A 20,376-nucleotide genomic window follows, 5' to 3' on the forward strand; every position below is an offset into this window, starting at 1 on the left:
TGGATGAAGGAGCCTGGTGGGCTGCAGTCCATGGGGTCGCAAAGAGTCGGACATGACTGAGCGACTTCACTTGCACTTTTCACTTTCATGCATTGGAGAAGGAAATGGCAACCCACTCCAGTGTTCTTGCCTGGAGAATCCCAAGGACGGGGGAGCCTGGTGGGCTGCCGTCTGTGGGGTCGCACAGAGTTGGACACGACTGAAGTGACTTAGCAGCAGCAGCAGCAGCAGCAGAGGAAATTGTAAAATTCAGAAATCAATCTCCAAACTGGCTATGACTGTTTATAGAAAACAAAGAAAAATAGGATATTTTTTTAAAGTTCAGCTCTTCCTAAGTGGCCACCTCATGGGCCTTCCCTTGATTTTTATATGAGGAGCTATCCATTTTTCTTCCTTCTGAAAGGAAGAGCCTACTTTTCCAATCTCTCCTTTCTGAGAGAACTCCACCCCTTTCCCACAAATTTTTTTCTCTTTCTAGGGCCCCTTTCCAGCACAAATCATGAGACACAGCCACTTATGATAACTTGTGTCCCCTAGCCTGATTTTTCAATGTAGGGTGACTCTACTGAGAGTTCCAACTAGAAATTTACTGTGGGCTTTGCACCAAGAAGCCAGTGCCTTTGGAGACTGCCGTGCTAGGGTTGGGTGAAGATTTGTCCTCTCATCGTAACTTACACTTGCAGTTGTCTCCTGGGCTGCTGGGCCAGTTCTTGGGCAAATTCACACATGTATGTAGGTGCACGCACACACTCATCACATAAGGAAAAACAACACTTATAAAGCAATAGTAAGGTAGGGAGCCATTTTCCCAAACATGTCATCCTTCACCCAACCTGAAATGAGACAGTGCTTTCTATTACAATGTAGAGAATTTTCAGTTCCTTTTTTGGTCATCTTTTTGTACGAAAAGATTCTCAGGGGTCAACCCTGGCATAAGAAATGGCCTTCCTAATCAGGGCCCCCTCTCTGTGATCACCAGTGTTAGCTGTACAAAGCCCATAGAGAAGAGTTCCACTGTTGTTATGCTCTGCTTTTCTTTATTTGGAGCAGGCAAAGATTTGTGGCATGCTTCCCTTCCCTACTTAACTCAAGCAGAATAGCAATCTCCCACCCAAAGGGAATCATCAGGTAGCGGGGGGCTATTCCTTCTGTGGAATATGTAGGATTTAATTCTCATACTGCTTTCTGAGATGTGACACCAAATTTCTTGAGCACCTGCTATGAGCTGCACATGTAGGAACTGGGAACCCAGCAATGAATGAAACAGACTGTAAGCAGCTTAGAATCAAGGGAGGAGACTGACAACAAGCTAAATGAATGAGTACATTGTATAGTTTTATGATGAGATCAGTACTATAAGAAGAAACCAAAGTAAGAGAGAGGAAGTTCTGGGTGAAATGGGGATGGCAACTGTTGATTTATCATTTGAAGGAGAGCAGGCAGAATAGACATCATTGAGAAGGTGACCTTTGAGCCAAGATCTGAAGAAAGTGAAGGCATGAGCCAAGTGCGTATCTGGAGAAGAGCATTCCAGGGAAGAGAACAGCCGGTGCCAAGTCTCTGAGCCTATTTCTCATGTTCAGGAAACAGCAAAGCGGTCAAGGTGGTTACAGTGGAGTGCTGAGAGGGGAGAAGAGGAGGCGATTTGTTCAGGGGTGGGCCCAAGTTTCACAGGCACTGGTCAGTAACCACAAAGTTTGATTTTTGTGCTGGAAGGATGGAAAGCCATTGGGAGTTTTGAGCAGAGAAGTAACATGATCTAACTTTTGTTTTAAAACTCTTTTGAGGCTAAAAAGGGGCAAAGACATAGCAGGAGCAGCAGAGAGGAGGTTATTGCAATTATACAATTGAGTGATAGAGACAATGAAGGGGGTGAGAAATAAAGCAATTTTTGGACACATTTTGAAGACAGAGAGTACTTCATTTGCTGACAGATTAGATGTAGCAAAGAGAAGTCAAGGTTGACTTCAAGGTTTTCACGCAAACAGGAAAGCTGGCTTTCCTGAGATTTGTGCATGTAGAAGATCAAGGCTTTAGCTTTGTATTTTTGTTTTAGTATTAAGTAGTTAACTCGATTTTAATGACAAGGAAAACAATGTTCAGGGTAATTTAGCTACTGCTTCCATAGAGGTAGGGATATGATGTTAAGAGATTTAGAAAAAAGACTCCCCACTAGATTTGGAATGGGAGGGGAGATGTGAAGGAAGGGTCCCTAGAGAAAATAACATTTGTACTATATTTTAAAGGATGGGCTTCTCTGATAGCTCAGATGGTAAAGAATCTGTTTGCAATAAGGGAGACCCGGAGTTTGATCACTGGGTGGGGAAGATCCCCTGAAGAAGGTAATAGCTACCCACTCTAGTATTCTTACCTGGAGAAATCTGCGGACAGAGGAGCCTGCCAGGCTACAGTCCATGGGGTCACAAAGAGTTGGACACAACTGAGCAATTAAACTTTGGCTTTAAAGGCTGGCTAGGAGTTCCTTAGGCAAGGGAAAAAAGAAGGTAGGTTCCTAACAAGAGAAACAGCCCAATAGGTGACACATGCTGAACAGACTGTTTAAGTCAGAGAAAGTATGTTTCTGAGGGCAGAGCTGCTATTCTTGGGCTTTGTATTAATGTCAAACAGTTTCTCTCAAAGACAGCTCTTCCTAGCACCTCAGTGTGTCTAAACACTCATTTGTTTGTAGGGCAACAAGAACTTTCAAATTCCTTATGGTTCTTGTCTCTCAAATCTATCTTAATCTCACTCAGCCTCACTTTCCTTAGCCTTTGAGAGAACCTACTTCTGAATCCATTTTGTCATCAGCTCTTCTGATCAGAAAGATCAGTCACAGAAGCTCTGATTATTTAGAAACATCAAGATCTGGGTATTTCTTAATTGTTGCCATGATGCAACCAAACGAGTCTCTCAGGAATGAGTGTGAATTGAAAGGCATATTCTCTCAGACTGGAGTGTAGGAGTGATGGAAGACACCAGATGAATTTTGGCCAAGGTCAAATTTGAAGCACCATGGGCTGATGGAGACTCTTGAGAGAAAGATCTGTAGCCTTGCCCTGAGTTTGGTGGTAACTTAGTGGGTAACTTATGGGCTTCCCACGTGGTTCTAGTGGTAAAGAAGCTGCCTGCCAGTGCAGGTGATATAAGAGACGTGGGTTCGATCCCTGAGTCGGGAAGATCCCCTAGAGCAGGAAATGGCAACCCACTCCAGTATTCTTGCCTGGAAAATCCCATGGGTGAGGAGCCTGGTAGGCTACAGTCCATAGAGTTGCAAACAGTTGAACATGACTGAAGTGACTTAGCACTTACTGGGTACCAATGAGCAAGGCCCGTTGCACCTCTGGGCTTCATTTATCTGTGGAGCAGAAATGATAGTAGAGCCTTATTCTACTTCAAAGGGATATTGTGATTCCTTTGGGATTCCTTAGTTCTTCCCCGAGGGCTTTTTACTGCCTATTTTACTTCTGGAAACATCTGGATGTTCCTCAATAGCCAGTGCTTCTGTGGACTGAGACCAGAAGAGCTGTTGATGACCCAACGATAAGATGGATTCAGAATCAGGTTTGTTGTCATTGTTGAGTCACTAAGTCATGTCTGACTTTGTGACTCCATGGACTGTAGCATGCCAGGCTACAGAATCAGGTTTCTCCAAAGCATAAAGAAAGTGAGACTGGGTAATTTTAAGGTGGGTTCAAGAGACTGGAAACAAAGGAACTTTGGAAGTATTCTGTTGCTGTGAAAGAAAATACAGGTTTGGGCCCAACTGGGCAGATATAACAGGTTCTTTTTAAAAGTTTTTTTTAAAACAGATGAACCTATTGCCAGGCAGGAATAGAGACACAGACATAGAGAAGGGACACTTGGACACAGTGGAGGAAAGGGCAGGGTGGGATGAATTGGGAGAGTAGCATTGAGATATAGATACTAACATGTAAAATAGATAGCTAGTGGAAGGCTGCTGTATAACATACGGAGCTCAGCTCAGTGCTCTGTGGTGACCTAGAGGGGTAGGGTGGAGGGTGCGGGGGAGGGACACTAAAAAGGGAGGGGGTATATGCATACATACAGCTGATTCACTTTGCTGTACAGCAGAAACTAACACAAAATTATAAAGCAATAATACTCAAATAAAAAAATAATAAATGAAAAAACAAATAAAATTGGGACTATGTTTTCTGACATCTAAAAGAAATTGAACTTATTTGATGTACATTATTATGTAAATTACAGGTGTCCAATATAGTGATTCACAATTTTTAAAGGTTGTACTCCATATATAGTTAGTATAAAATATTGGCTATCTTCCCCATGTTGTACAATAAATCCTTGTAGCTTATTTTATTTTATACCCAATAGTGTGTGCCACTTAATCCTCTACCCCAGATTCTCTCTCTCTACTTCCCTCTCCCTACTAGTGACCACTAGTTTGTTTTCTATATCTATGAGTTTGCATCTCTTTTTTTTTTTATTATATCCACTAGTCTGTTGTATTTTTTAGATGTTATCTATAAGCAATATCATACAATAATTATCTTTCTCTGTTTGACTTATTTTACTTTGCATAATGCCCTCCAAGTTCGTCCATGTTGCTGCAAATGACAAAATTTCATACTTTTTTACTGGCTGAGTAGTATCCCATTGTATGTATATACCACATTTTCTTTATCCATTCTTCTGTTGATGGACATTTAGGTTGCTTCCATATCTTGGTAATTATAAATAATGCTGCTATGAACATTGAAGTGTTTGTATCTCTTCAAATTAGTGGGGTTTTTTTGTTTGTTTTGTTTTTTGATAAATACCCAGGAGTGGAATTTCTGGGTCATATGGTAGTAGAACAAACTCTTTTTGAAGGAAATGCCCTGATATTTTGAAAAGAATGGGTTGATATCCCCTAGAATAATTTGAGATTTAATAGTATCTTGTCGTTGCCCTTATTTTCTTGTTGTTTTTAAGACCTATGTTTGACGGGTTCCCTCTCTATGCCTCTCCTTCTCTCTCTCTACTTGTCTCTGTCACTTTCTCTCATTCTTTGTCTCGGTTTCCTGTCCCTACTCTGCCCCCTCGTCATTTCCTCTACCCTTTTGTCCACTTGACAACTCCAACCCAGGACATACTACAGATGTATGTCTATAATATTGGGTTTAAAGTGAAAACAGTAAATAAAGTCCTAACAGACTTCATTGGTCTGTCAACTATGTATCAATAGCCACTGTTTGCAATGTCTCATGCAGGCAGGAGAGCAGTAATCCTGAACAAGAAGTACTGATTCACAAGAGAGACACCTGTGTGCTCACTCTCCCTCCCTCCTGAGTTGCTGTTTCCTTTCCTACACCCACAGCTGAGCTCAGGGTAGCCGAAGAAAGTATCCATGACTGGCGTGATAGACTGAAGTCTTCAAAACTTGTACGGGCTGAGCCTGTCTCCTCTAGTACTGACATTGCCCCTCGCACTTCCTCTTTCTTTTGGTAGGAAATGGCTTCTGTCATTCAAGGGAGCAGATCTCAGCCCAAATCAACAAAATTGTCAACCACTGGGTTCAGTGATTCATCTATAGAATTGGGAGTTTCAGCAAAAACAGCAAAGGTGCATGGATATTCAGTTCTTCTAGGAATAAGTAGATGCTTTTGTGTTGTTTGACTGATTGTTTAATTGGACCAAAGAAGCAATTCAGGCTTGACTTCCCCCTTGCTGCCCCTTGCTCTACTCCGTGGCAAATGTAAGACCTTCATTAGTGTTACTTCTTCCTCCAGCCTCATGTGACCAGAGTCGTACAGGACAGGATTCCTATGTCCTCATGGCCAGCTCCCAGGCGGAAATGGAGGAGTGGGTTAAATTCCTTAGGAGAGTCTCTGGCACGCCCTCTGGAGGTAAGGACCCCTGCAGGCTTTTCTGAACAGGTGTCTGTGACATCTCAGAGATGGGAAGGAAGTAGTTTCAGACATGATCTTTCCTGGAACAGTGTTCAAAGAAGACCACGAGGGGACAACTCTGAGGTCGTGCTCATTGCCAAGGCTCTAACTTCCCTCCCCCAGTGATATCAAAGCCAACTCTAGATTGGCTGGAAAGATCTGTGTTTGCACTCATTGACAAATGTGTGTGATGCCCTGAAGTGGTCCTTTCTCCTCTCTGGACACAGTGCTTTCGTCTGTAAAATGAATGGATTGGAGCAGCTGACCCCAGTCACCAGCAGCACTAACCTTCAGCGGTACCAAGAGTCTGCCCAGTTATAGGGACTTCGGAACCTAAAAGGGTTGATGGCAGGATCTATGCTAAAAGCATAAGTAAGGCTGATCAGCACAGGAAAGGCAAGTTGCTGTGGGGGTCAGACTGGGGAGAGGTTCTGGATTTGTGTCTAGTGTTATAGGTATGCACTTTTCTGGCTTACAAGTATTTGAGTGTACAAGCTCAAGTTCAAGGTTACAAGCTTGAGTATTTGAGCTCTCTGAGAAACTTGATGCTGTGTCCACCAGGAGCCCTGCCTGTGAATAACTAATGTGGAAAAAAAATGAAATTAACAAACAGGTGAATCCAGTATGTGATTTTTCATGTCATAAAAAATATGAAAGAACTGATGTGGACATGATCTCAAGGGACCACATAACACAAATGAGTGTATTCAACTTTTTTAAGAAGACACTCATTTTTGTCAACTTCAGGATAACTGTGTAATACATGATTATCAGTTATGCTGCCTGTTAATTTATAAATCATTTGGGGGGGTGCTTTTACAACTCAAATATTATGTATTTTTTAATTGCCCAATTATTTCTTTCAAAAATGATGAGCACCTTAACAATTTTGTGGACATTTGAAAAAGTATAGGAAAATAACCACCCATAAGGCTACCGAAGATATTTTTATATTTTCCTTTCAGCCGGTGTTCATATATACACACTTCTTCCCCAGGATGATAAACATAGGTTATATGCAATTCAATACCTTTTATTTTCTAGTTTAATTTTCCAAAATGGTTGTATAATCTTAATTGGAAAAATTTATGCAAATGATGTTAAACAAGAAAGAGGGACGCATTGGGCATCTGTAGTCTCTCCTTCAGGAAACCAAGGGCAGGAACTTCCAGGAGGACTCAAGGAGCTGAGACTGAGAACTGATCAGCATGAGCTTATCCTGTTTGTTTCTGAGGGGCCATGCAGCTGTTCATTCTGTTTTTCTCTGCCTGCTTGTCTGTTTTCATCTAGTTAACAGCCCTCTACCACTCATGCCAATCCCAAATACTGCTGTGCTAGCTCCAGCTTTCCTGTATTTCTCCCTTAACTACCAGTGGAGATTGAGCTCAACCTCTTGTTCAGTCACTAAGTCCTGTCCAGCTCTTTGCGACCCCATGGACCTGCAGTACACCCAGCTTGTCTGTCCTCCAGTATTTCCCAGAGTTTGCTCAAATTCATGTTCATTGAGTCAGTGGTACTATCTAACCATCTCATCCCCTGTCGCCCCTTTCTCCTTTTGCCTTCAATCTTTCCCAGCATCAGGGTCCTTTCCAATGAGTCGGCTCTTCACATCAGGTGGCCAAAATATTGGAGCTTCAGTTTCAGCAACAGTGCTTCCAATGAATGGGGTGGCAGCAGAGGCTGAGCTCATTCCCTTTCATGGATCACAGCCTTGTGGCGAAGGCACTTGCATTACTCAATGAAGCTATGAGCCATGCCTTGCAGAGCTACCCAAGACGGATGGGTCATAATGAAGGGTTCTGATAAAGTGTAAGGAAATGGCAACCCATTCAGTATTCTTCCCTGGAGAACCCTGTGAACAGTATGAGCTCAGCCTCTACCATGGCCCCATTCCAAACTCCTGGCTCAGCTGTGGTCAGGATCAGGGGCAGGGATGCTGTCCTATGACCTGCATGGGGGGTTGAGGGGTGGGCTGTGAGAACAGAAGTGACTTGGATGGGACAGCCAAACTCAAGAGTGCCTGCCTCCTACAAAGAGCTGCAACCTATTACCAAAAAAAAAAAAAGTGTGATTTCATTAACCATTTCCCAATTCCTAAATATGGCATTTTTGGGGGTGCTAATCAAGTAGAGATGAGATGTTTATTTATTAAATGTCTATTCGGTGATGCTCACCCTGGCTGGTCTTATCTGTGACCTTCCTTACTGCCCTGGATTGTGAGATGGTTGACGTTTTCTTTCCTGGATCCAGTGCGTTGACTAAACTGACAAGGGTAGTAGATGCCTCCTAAAATATGTACGTGTTCTGAGTCAGAATGCTGTGGCTGTGCTGTGAGCAGCGCCCGTGCCCCCTGTGGTGCTCTGCTCCGCCTGGCAGGGTGAACTGCTGCTACGGTCATAACACAAACGGGGATTTCTTCCTCGCCCCACCTGGAGGCCACCACCATCAAAAGCCAGTCAAGCGTAAGTCCTGTAGGCAGAGGAAAGTCCAGGGGAGGACAAATAAGAGCACGCACTATTTATTTATTCAGAGAACAAGGTTTGGATTTGATGTGGCATCTCAGACCCTTAAAAGTTTTCCGTTGAACCAAACTCAGAGATCTCAGGATGAGAAGGCATTTGAAGACAGCAGAGTCCAGTCTGAGGCCATGGGACAAGTCAGACATTTGTCCTTCCTGTTTTTAAGTCAGGACAGTCCAGTCCTGAGGAAGTAAATGATTTTTCCAAGGGGCCCAGGTATCAAGGGGCAGCAGCAAGGCTACTGTCTCTGTAGAGGGCCCTCTTTTGCCTTGTAAAGTGCCGCGGATCTGGGTCTACTGGGTCCCCAGGGCACATCCTTCAAACACCGGGAAGACACTGAGATCTGTTGCTGCTGTCTTTTTCCAGCTCTTCATGAAACTTTCTATGACTTTTTTTCACCCAGAACCTAATCACATCTCACCACCTTCACTACCTCCATCCGAGTTGAGATGCCAGACTGTCTTGTTCCAAGTGCGGCTTTGATCTTCACACTCTCTCCAGGCTTTCATCCTCTCCATCTTACAGTCTGTTTTCAACAGAGCAGAAGAGCAAGCCTGTTAACTCTGTCATATCAAGATCCTGCTCTACTCATCACAGTCCAATAGCTTCCTTTCTCTGTCAGAGGAAAAGTCAGAAGCGTTAGGATGAACCTGTACACAATCTGCCCCCATCCCTGTGACCTATCCAACCTTGTTTTCTAGAACCCTCTCCAGTGCTCATTTCACTCCAGCTTCACCAGCCTCCGTGCTCTTCCCCAAACACCCTGGACACAGTCCTGTCTCAGGGCCCTGGCACTTACTGCTTTCTCTGTCTGTAATCCTCCTTTCTCAGACAGCTGTGTGACTTGGTCCTTTGCTTTGCTCAAGTCCTTGCTCAAATATCACGTCAGCAAGCCCTGCCCCAATCGTCCCGTTTAATATCAAGCCCTTTTCCCATCAAGTCATTCTCATGACAGTTCTGCAGAGCTGAGGCTTCTTCCTGCCCCAGTTCCTTTTCTAACTCTCGTGATGGGAGAGATAGTCCACGTGGTTCCCACGCAAACCTAACTTCTTCCCCATGGCTCTTCCTGCCTTGGAACTGATTCTGAACATGCCTATAACCGTGTCTGATTCTGGGACCAACTTCGGTGGATATGTGTTGTGGGGAGGGGGAGGGTTTCCCCACAAGTTCAAGCAATTCTTCTACAGGAGCTAAGTGTTATGCAATTGAACTCAATTTTGACACTATCTACAAAGGTAAAGAGTCCACCTGCCAGTGAAGGAGATGCAGGAGACGTGGGTTCAATCCCTGGGTTGGGAAGATCCCATAGAGGAGGAAATGGCAACCCACTCCAGTATTCTTGCCTGGAGAACCCCATGGACAGAGGAGCCTGGTGGGCTACAGTCCTTGGGGTGCAGAGTCAGATAAGACTGAGTGACTGAGCACACACGCATGCATCAAGAGATAGCTTCAGATTTCACAGATTAAGAGCTCAGTCCTGCAAGACTGCCCCCAAGCACACACTCACTTCATATGCCTTCGACAAGTCCATATTGTACCATATGTATCTGACCAAACAGCTAGAGATTAGAAATTCCAACAATCCCTCCTTGGGTTCTAATAATTTTCTGGAGTGGCTCAGAGAACAGAGGAAACCAGTTTACTTACTAGATTACTGGTTTATTATAAAAGGACAAAACTCAGGAACAGACAAGTAGAAGATATGTGTAGGAAAGGTATGGGTAAGCCCTCTCCCCGCACCCTTCTATCAGTTCCTCCTTGTGTTCAGCAACCTGACATCTTTCTGAACCCATTTTGTTTGTTTGTTTTTTTATGGAGGCTTCATTATATAGGCAGGATTGATTAAATCAGTGGTCACTGGTCATTGAATTCAGTGGCCAGCCCCTCTCCCCTTCCAGGGAGGCTGAGAAGGCTGAGACTGAAAGTTCCAAACCAATAATCACTTGGTTGGTTCCCCTAGCAACCAGCACCCATCCTTAGCTAGGATCCAAAAATTACCTCTTTAACATAACAAAAGACACTTGATCACTCTCATCTCAGGAAATTCCAAGAGTTTTAGGAACTCTGTGCCAGGAAATGGGTGGAAGAGCAAATGTATATTTCTTATTATAAATCATGATATTGCACCTTGGAAAGCAACATTTTGGTGCACCTTGGTGTTCCAGCTTTTTCCTTCCTAGACAACCAGTTTATCTCTCTCCTCCTCCCCCCTCCTTTTTTTTACTACGCTTTTCCTAAGGGTCTGTCTGGAAAGGTTAGATTAATTTTTCCCGGAAGTTCTGGATGCAATTCTAGAGTTTTCTAGAATTAAGGAGAACAGAAAGGGAAGTGATCACATCTAAACTTTAAATGACTCTTCCCCAGGCTCCCAGCTGCCCATTTTCTCAAACCATCTCCTGCCTTTAGTAAGACGGCTCTGCCTTCCCTGGATCTGGCCCATCCCCAGGAGGCTGTTAGCCAGTTTGCAAATTGGTCCTCAGTGGGGACCCGCTTTGCCCTCTTCCTCTGGAGGCTGGCCTCTGAGGTTTTCCTGAGCCATCGCTGGGCACAGAAGCGCTGCTCTAGGTTGTGTGCAGTTTTGCTCCACCCAACCAGGATATAAGAGCCTGGGGGCAGGTCCCACGGTTTAAAAGTCTTTGTGTGTTTGCTAGCACTAGACATGGAGCAAATAAATATGCAATTGTTCTATTCCTTGGGTTCTTTTTCTCTCTCACTTCTTACTGTGTCTGCAGCCCTCAGAGCAAAATTTCACAACCCTCAGCCCAGTGTTGCCTAAGGGAGTGTGGTTTCTGTAATTCACTGTTACCCTGTGTGCCCTGCTTCTTTTCTCTAGCTAAATGGGACATTACAAGGGATGGTCTCTGTTTCTTTTCATTAATTCTTTCACCTCCTTCCCCCTGAGGCCTCAGCACTCGACAGATACTCAACAAATATTTATTTACTCAACAAATATTTCTTGAGCATGTGTCACGTATCAAGCACTATGCCAGCACTGGGTACAACAGTGAGAGAGAGAAAGAGGAGAGAAAAAAAGACAAAGTCTCTACTTTCATAGTCTAATAAAAAGACACAGAAAAGAAGTTAAAACTCCAAGGAAACCCGTAAAATTACAATTGCATAAAGTACCATGAAGAATAAATCTCATGATGCCATATGGGGGGAAAACGTCTTTATTAATAAGTTCAGGAAACTAATGATGATTCAGCTTCTATCTGAAAGGCCAGAAAAGGCCACCTGGGCAAAGAAGGGGGAAGAGGCACAGTGTCTTAGCCAGAGGAACCACATGTACAAAAGTCCTGTGGCAAAAAGGAGAGTGGGCTCTGGAGTGAGAGGAAGGTGTGAACAGTGGAGATAGCCTGGTTAAAGCTGGGTCTTTATGCTAAGGTGGTTTGGATGAGGGTAAGGAAGGTGGAGATGGAGAGAAGTAAGCAGGTTTGTATAATGTTTCAGGGGTAACATTGCCCAGACATGGGAGTGAATTTGATACTTAAAGAGAATACGGTATCAAAGATGAGTCCTCCATTTCTATGAGTGCATGGAGGGATGAACTTGGTTGGTAGCATCACACTGTCCAGGATCCTAGCTGGCAGTCCTTCCCTGTCCTTCCCTGTCTTCCCCCTGACGCCAAGAGTCCATTTCAAGTCTCCTGGGCACGCCTAGCTGGCTTGCTGCACTCTTTGCTGAGTCTTCTCAATGGGAGGGGGGAAATCTTCTCATTTTACCCAGCAACCCACCTCCCAGATCCTTTTCTCTGAAGGCTCAACTGAGCCACGTGCAACTCATTTCTAGGGAAGGGTGGGCTGGCTTCATCAGCGCTAAGTGAAATCCTGTGTTCCTGCCAGAGGCTTTGATATATGGAGCGATGCTGGGAAGGGCTGTGTGTGGGCTTTCTTTTTCTTTTTTTTTAACGCACCTCCCTGGTACTCCTTGAATGGCAGTTGACAATTAGCTGCTAAGTAAAAGGGGGCACTTATTTTTATTGCGGGGGCCTTGACAGCTTTATGTTCACTCTTTAAAAGCTAAGAGTCATGTGTGTTAAGGTGAGTGGGGAGGAGAAGACGTGTGGGAAGGAGGAAGGGAGGGCCAGGGGCAGGTGCCGACAGATCCCATGGTTTCAGTGCTGGAGTCAGAACCTGAGCAGTGTTTACAAGCATGTGTTGATCTGGAAACAAGAGAGAATGGTTCCTGCAGCTTGTGGAGGAGGGAAGGTCTGAGGCTGGCCCTGCAGAAAGTACGATTCCTGGGCCCCCGCCATGCCTCGTATCCCCAGGATGCCGCGGTGGGAGCTGGGCTGTGGCTTTCCTGCCCTGGCACTGCTCTTTTGCTGGAATTTCAGGAGGAAAACCCCCAAGCTCCAAAAGAAAGGTATTTCTTTCCAATTTTGTGATTTGCTTCTTCCACGAAAAGAGGCTTTGCCCAGTGTTTCCCTTCCCTCTCCTGTCTGAGAGGGGGATGCTCCTAGGACTGAGCCTCTGGGGACAGGAGTGGGAGAGAGAGGCAGAGAGGGGGCTCTCCGTGACCTGGGCTGGACCGGAGGCCGGGTGGGAGGGCTCTTGTCCTGAATCCAGGAGTGTTTGAGCAATGATGAAGGAGGAATGAGATTAAAAAGGAGGTGACAGCTAATCCTACTTGTGCTTAACAGAATCAATACAGTGTTCAGGGGTTTTCCAGCAAATCTGGGGTGGAAGCTAGAGAAGTAAGGAGTGAAGGATGGCTTGTGAGAGGAGACTACACAGTTTACCCCTTTCTCTGTCTCCTTGAGCTTTTTGGATGTCTGAAATTTTACCTGGACAATTTTATTCCACTGACTTTACACAGGAAAGATTAAAGTATACTGGTTTTAGAATCCCAGGGTAAACATTAATATAACCTTGGACAGATTTGTAACCTGAGTCTCAGTTTTCTCATCTGTAAAATGGGACAATAATATCTAATTTATTATTTTTATGAGGACTAAATGAAAGAGCACATGAAAACTTTTAAGGTAGTTTGTCATAAAATTAGCTTAATTAATTAAATTATTAATAATTATATGGCATATTATAATTACTTAAGATTTGTACCTGTTTAGATGGAAATGCGTTTGTTAATGGTAATGGGTCCAAAGTAATGAGCAATTCTGAGTGGACGAGTGGTTGGAGAGGGTAGAAAGGGCAGTTCCCTGAAGGGCTGAGTGCAAACTAGGAGGGCAGAGAAAGGGGAGCTGGGTTTCTCCTCTTAGTATCCGTGGGGTGGGAAATGGTCTTTGAGTACTTTCTAACCCACTGTCTGTTGTCTTCCCCCTTCACTGATCCTTCACTGGTTTCCCTTGATTTCTCAGTTCATCTATTCCCTTATAGCTAGGCTATTTCTTGTCCACCCAGGATCAAAGAATGCAGGATCTTTGAATTCTTTGTCCACCCAGGATCAAAGAATTCAGGATACTCTAGCAATCAGGATCCAGAATTCAGAGGTAGGTAGAACTCAGGATTGGGTCTTTGAAGTTCCAGGGATATTTCGGACTCCAAACTCATGACATGTGATGTGACATGAAGAGTGACAAACCCTGATGTAGACAAACTGAAGAAACAAGGTTGCCCTTTCTCTCATGTTAGAAGGGATCTGTGGGGTCCTGGTGTCTCCAGAGCAGGCAGTTGTCATCTCTTGTTGGTAAGACTAGCTTGCACTGATTTCTAGGCTGGAGCTGGAAAGTTTGGAGTCTTCATCATATAGGTGATATTTAAAGTCATGAGATTATAAAGTACATGCAAAGGCGGAAGGAAAAACTTGAGACATTAACCTTTAGCGGACAGGGAGAAAGGAGGAATCATCCAAGGGGGCCGAGAATGAGGCTGGTGAAATAAATGGAGAACCGAAAGCCATGTGAGAAATTGTCTCAAGAAGGAAGGGGTGATTTGCTGTGTCACATGTTGCTGATGCAGCAGTTCAGAAAAAGACTGAGAATTTGATCACCAGACTTTAAAAATGTAGAAGCCATTGATTTCCTTTCCAATCAATCCTAAAGGAAATCAACCTTGAAGATTCATTGAAAGGATTGATGCTAGAGCTCCAATACTTTGGCCACTGATGGGAAGAGCCCAACTCACTAGAAAAGATCCTGATGCTGAGAAAGATTAAAGGCAAAAGGAGTCAGCGGCAGCAGAGGATAAGATGGTTAGATAGCATCACTGACTCAATGGACGTGAATCTGAGCAAACCGGCATGCTGCCAGTCCATGGGGTCACAAAGAGTCAGACATAGTGACTGAACAACAACAACAAATTGATTTCCTTGGTAAAGTGCAAGTTTGGGGAAGTGCTGACCAGAGTGCATTTGGGAGAGAAGGGACAAGGAACAGGAGGAATGGGAGACAGCAGGTAACAGCTCTGTGAGGACGTCTGTCATGTGCCAGGCTCTGTGCCAGGAGATAAAAATAGATGGTGAGCCAGACAGGCTGTCTGCCTCTGAGGAACCCACAGTCCAGTGGAAGAGAGATACTTAAATAAATCATCATAAGACGACATGAGAAGTGATGGAGGTATACACAGGGAGTGCCGTGAGCACAACGTAGGGAATAACCAGTTCCCTCTTAGGAGAAGGCATTTGAGTTCAGGCTGCAGGAAAATCAGGTTTCCCGGTGGGGAGGAGGAAGGGCTTTCACTCCAGAGTTTTCAAGAGGAAGGCTGGTTTCCCTTCTATCATAATCTACAGTTACCAAAGAGTCTGGGCTGCAGCAGATGCTCAGGCTATATTTGTCAAATGATTTTATGAATTCCAGTGGAAGAAGTTTGCAAAAAAAGAATTGCAGAAGCACCCATTACAATAATGTTTGCAGTACAAGTGAGGATTGAGAAGAGAGGCAGTTTAAAGTGAATTGAAAATGTCCTGATCTGTTAAGAAGGAAGGAAGGGGCTGCACATCATTCTAATGTGCAATAATTAGTACCTTGTGATAACGGCTTTGTATTCTCAATGCCTAGGAAAGTGCCTACTGCTTGAATAATTGACTGAATTGCTATTGCTTGTGAGAAAATCTATAGAAGGAGCAGTGACTTGGGAGAGTTGGGAGTGGGATGAGAGTGAGACTGGAGAAGACAGTGGGAGAACTGCCATCAGACATTGGGCTCACAGGAATACAGGAGAGAGAGAAAGAAATGAGAGAGGCAGAGATGATATCTATAGAAAGAGGTTGGACCAGATATGCAGATTTGTGTCAGTTTATGGGTGCTATCCAAATGCATGGACTTGTATGAACTTTCCCAAGGATAACATCTAGAGTGAGGAGAAGTCTGAACTGGGATGCTAGGAAATGACACACTGAAGGAGCAGGTAGAAGATGGACAAGTACAGGAACCTGCAGAGGAGCCTGCGGGGAGATGAGACTAAAATGAGGGTGGATGGTTTCATTGCCACGTAGGGAGGAAGTTTTGAGGAAGGAAGGAGAATCAATACCATTGGTCTTCAGAGAAGACCAGCAGATTGTGGAATGAATGAAGGTCAGTTCAGTTCAGCCGCTCAGTTGTGTCTGACTCTTTGTGACCAAAGAGTCACATCACCAACTCCTGGAGCCTACTCAAACTCATGTCCATCGAGTCAGTGATGCCATCCAACCATCTCATCCTCTGTCATCCCCTTCTCCTCCTGCCTTCAATCCTTCCCAGTATCAGGGTCTTTTCTAATGAGTCAGCTCTTCTCATCAGGTGGCCAAAGGATTGGAGCTTCAGCTTCAGCATCAGTCCTTCCAATGAATATTCAAGATTGATTTCCTTTAGGATCAACTGGTTTGATCTCTGTGCAGTCCAAGGGACTCTCATGAGTCTTCTCCAATACCACAGTTCAAAGCATCAATTCTTCAGCGCTCAATTTTCTTTATGGTCCAACTCTCACATCCATACATGACTACTGGAAAAAACAGAGCTTTGACTATATGGACCTTTGTTGGCAAAGTAGTGTCTCTTCTTTTTAATATGCTGTTTAGGTTTGTCAGACTTGGCCATTAAGAGGGCATGAGAAATCTTAGAGAACAGATTGGGTGGGAAGATGCTGGTGAGGATACCAGATTGAAATAGATTGAGAGGTTACATGAATAACAAGGGAAACAATGGAGACCATGGGAGTGGATGACTCTTTCCAGAAGCATACATGTTTCTCTGTAAGCATATTGGTGAAGAAAAGAAAGGAAGTATTTATTGATTGCAGGAGAGCTGGGGTGGGAAATGATTCTTTAATAAACTGGTAAAGACTTAGATGCAGATGCTCTTTCAATTTAAGATATCAAAGAAGAATGAAGTCCTAGAAAAGACAGAAAAGGAGGGTACCTCCGTTTAAGAAACATCATCTTAGACAAAAGCACAGGGTACTTTTCTTCCTCCAAGAGAGGACAGGCAGATGGACAGAGGAGGGAAGATAGGAAAGGCAGGGCCTAGAGATCACGGTTTCTTTCATGATGTCCTCCGTTTGGGGAGATAAGGACAAGAGGAGACAAGGTCACCTGCTAAGGCAGAGGGGAGGGGATGGGTGGTGGGCTCAAGGGTGTGGTGAAGATTTGGACCCGAGGAGATTCTGGAGGGTAAAGGGATATTGGGAAATGCGTGTCCTGGGGAGAATGACATTGAAAGTCGTGACTGTGGACCATGGGAGGAAGAGACAATGAACACAGGAACAAGGCTGAGAGACTCAGATGAGGAGGAAAGCTGGTGGACAGGCTGTGCAGAGGTGTGTAAGAAGGAGATTGATTTCAGATCATCTGCCTCAAGACCTCAGAAATAGAGCTCACATTTGACAGCTCTGACATCTTTGTGTTTGGGATATCTTTCTCTGCTGTGATCCAGTGGGCTCCTTGAGCCCAAATGTCAACTGCTCTGAAACACATCTGCTTTTCCATCTAAGGTGCCCTCCCTAGAACTCTCAAAGGGAATTTTTAAAATGCCCATTGTCTATGCTTTAAGTCAGATCATTTAATCGTTTCCTTCCAATTTGGTGCAAATATCTATCTAGCTCCTTTCACAGACAAGTAGAAACCTAATTCTATATATTTCTTGACACCTTCTAATTGTTTCTTATCATTTTGCATGGGTCCTTTCATTTTCGTAACATGGTAGTAGGCTAATTGAAAGCGAGAGTCACCTCTTACAGGCCCTTGTCTGTAGAACCCATTCCACATGGCCTGCTGCTGATACATGCAGGGCACTCAGTAGATGCCAGTGTGAGGCTGATTCACTTACTGAGGGCATCCCTGTTAGGGTTTAAACTACGGAAATGCTCGAGTTGTCATTAATCGTGGAAAGCACTTGATTAAAGATGGCATAGCTCATTAAGTAATTCAGCAAAATTGTTTGACTGTCTACCTTGTCCCCATGCTAAACATAAGGGTGAAATCAGGTTGAGTTGGACTGAGAGATCACATGAATGACAAGAGAAGAAGTAGAAGCTCTGAGGGCAGGTGACTCTCCTGGCCTACTCCTGGCATTATGGAGCCTACAGTCTTGCAGAGGGCACAGCGCAGATAAGTGATAGTAACCCAGTGAGAAAAGGATTGGGACAGTACAGAAGGGATATAAATGCATTGAGTGAGGATGGAGTTTCTCAGGCTGGGTCAGGGAAGTCTTGGCAGAGGTGATGGTATTTGAGTTGGGCCAAGGAAGACATGGGCTTCCCTTCTGGCTCAAATGGTGAAGAATCTCCCTGCAATGCAGGATACTGGGGTTCGATCCCTGGGCCAGGAAGATCCCCTAGAGAAGGAAATGGCAACCCACTCTAGTATTCTTGCCTGGAGAATTCCATGGACAGAGGAGCCTGGCAGGCTACAGTCCATGGGGTCGCAGAGTCAGACACGACTGAGTGACTAACACTTTCACTTCAAGGAAGACATAGAATCTTAGTAGACAGGGGAGAGAGATGAGCAGACTGGGCAGCTTGAAGAGACTGTCCAAGGGTGTGTAGTCTGGTGAGTACTGTGGGCTTTGAGATCATCAGGGTGAGGTGCCTTTGGGGGCATGGGAGAAAGTCAGGCCAGAAAGGTAGGTAGGGGCTGGTCCAGTTGCTGACCTAAGGGATGCTGGCCCTGGTTTTCAATTTTTACCCACAGAAATATTTAAGCAGACAGTCTCACTGGAATGCTGTAAGTAAAACAGATAACAGCCCAGCAGGTCTGAGGTGATGAGGATCCCCTGGAGCTTTGAGGGGTAATTTGAAAAATGCTGCTGTGGCATTTGGGGAAGAAGTGGGTGATTATTAAAAATGGAAGCATACTTGGGTAGACCAGTTGTTTACAAAGGTAAATAGCAGGAGGATTTTGAACAATTATAGGAAAGGAGACCACAGCAGAGGTAGGGAAGGAAGGAGTCCAGCTTGGCCTCGGGCAGTGGGGAGTAAGGAGGACCCGGATTCCAGAGATATGGCTGCAGCTCTTACATGTGGCAAACACATTAATTAGAGACCAAATAAAGGGGACCCACCAGAGAGCGAATCATGGGGAAACCAAGGGACTTTGGGCACAGTGTCCTAGGGATTGGAGTGGTCAGTGCAGCAGAGCCCTAATGATGCCAGAGAGAAAACCAGGCAGGACAGAAATGAAACCGTGACTGTCTTCTGACCTCCAGGACATGAAGGGCATGGGGCCCTGGTGGGGAAATGGGTAGCCAGCCAGTGTCCTGATTCATAAACTAACCTTGTTCCACTGCTGGGGTGGGGAAATTATAGAGCCAGATGCTGGCAGAGCTGGGTGGAGCTGGTCCACACATGCTTCGCTGGAGGCAGTGTAATTCAGAAAAATATTTCTGGAGATCAATTTGCATACCATAGTCATTAAAATGTTCAAACGGCTTGACCTAGTAATTCTACATGTGAGAATTGGCCCTAAGGAGATAGTTCAAAAGGAGGAAAAACCAATGTTCATCCAATCCAAATGTTAATTAATCAATTAAGCAATTAATTAGAAATTATACATTGAACTAGATACATTCCTGGACCTCTGCTAGGCTAGTGACCATGGTCACTGTGGCAGTGTTAACAACAGTAGAACATAGTAAACAACATAAATTATTTAAAATGCTGCGATGGTTTAATACAGTACGAGACATCCATATGATAGACTATTATGCTTTAACGCTAAATGACACAAGCAGAATTCAAAAGCTTCTCTTGCGTTTACTGTTTGGGTGTGAATTCTGACTTGTACTGTGTCCTGGCACCTGACCTTGGCAAGTTCATTAACGCCTCTAAGGCTCCGTATCTTTAATAGTAACACAGGTATAACAATACTATCTCATGGAGTTGGCTGTCAAGGTTAAGTGAGGAAAGGTGTTCAAATTTAGCACAATTCCTAGCACAAAACAAGCAGTCATTAAAAGTGAGTTGTTCTTTTGAATACTATAAATGTAGACAAACAGACTGACCGACAGCCTCAAATGGACAGCCCCTACTTTAGAGCCCCAGGAAATATGATGTGTGGTTTGTCTTGTATATTTTGTTCAGTATCATTGCAGAAAATCCTATCACTCTGACTGCTCAGTTCTGCCAAGGGAAATTGGAGTGACGGGCAGGCTCTGCTTTCTCTCTTCCCAGCCGTGTTTGGCCAGCGCTTGGATGAGACTGTGGCTTATGAGCAGAAGTTTGGCCCCCACCTGGTGCCCATCCTGGTGGAGAAGTGTGCCGAGTTCATCCTGGAGCATGGTCTGAATGAAGAGGGTATCTTCCGACTGCCTGGGCAGGACAACCTGGTGAAGCAGCTGAGAGATGCTTTTGACGCAGGGGAGCGGCCCTCCTTTGACAGGTATGCTGTGCTCACCTCGTCGCCCCTGTGCCCTGCTTGGCTGAGAGGACCTTTGTCTACCAGTGGAGCTATGGGACTTGCATAGATGCTTCCAAAATCCCTGGCTTGCAACAGAAAAAGCCTTTTGTTCTGTCCGTAACTCAACATTTGGGAGCCTGGAGCATGGTTAGAGAAGCATGCTGAGCATTTGTGTG

The 20,376-nt window shown here is 44.6% G+C and overlaps 1 protein-coding gene across 2 annotated transcripts in view; it reads left to right on the plus strand.

Annotated features, from left to right (window-relative positions):
• Nucleotides 1-20,376, plus strand: part of ARHGAP25 (Rho GTPase activating protein 25) — a 90,909-nt gene that overhangs the window by 52,459 nt on the left and 18,074 nt on the right. Inside the window, exons 1-3 of one of the 2 annotated variants that reach the window (XM_055540530.1) lie at nt 12,281-12,471; nt 12,550-12,796; nt 19,975-20,182. In XM_055540530.1, coding sequence (XP_055396505.1) covers nt 12,685-12,796; nt 19,975-20,182 — 320 coding nt within the window. In that variant the 5' untranslated portion in view covers nt 12,281-12,471; nt 12,550-12,684. Of the gene's footprint in view, nt 1-5,753; nt 5,871-12,280; nt 12,472-12,549; nt 12,797-19,974; nt 20,183-20,376 lie in introns of those variants that run through there. The other variant, XM_055540528.1, reaches the window with a different exon arrangement.

Source organism: Bubalus kerabau, chromosome 11 (assembly GCF_029407905.1).
Source record: "Bubalus kerabau isolate K-KA32 ecotype Philippines breed swamp buffalo chromosome 11, PCC_UOA_SB_1v2, whole genome shotgun sequence".
Taxonomy (NCBI): domain Eukaryota; kingdom Metazoa; phylum Chordata; class Mammalia; order Artiodactyla; family Bovidae; genus Bubalus; species Bubalus kerabau.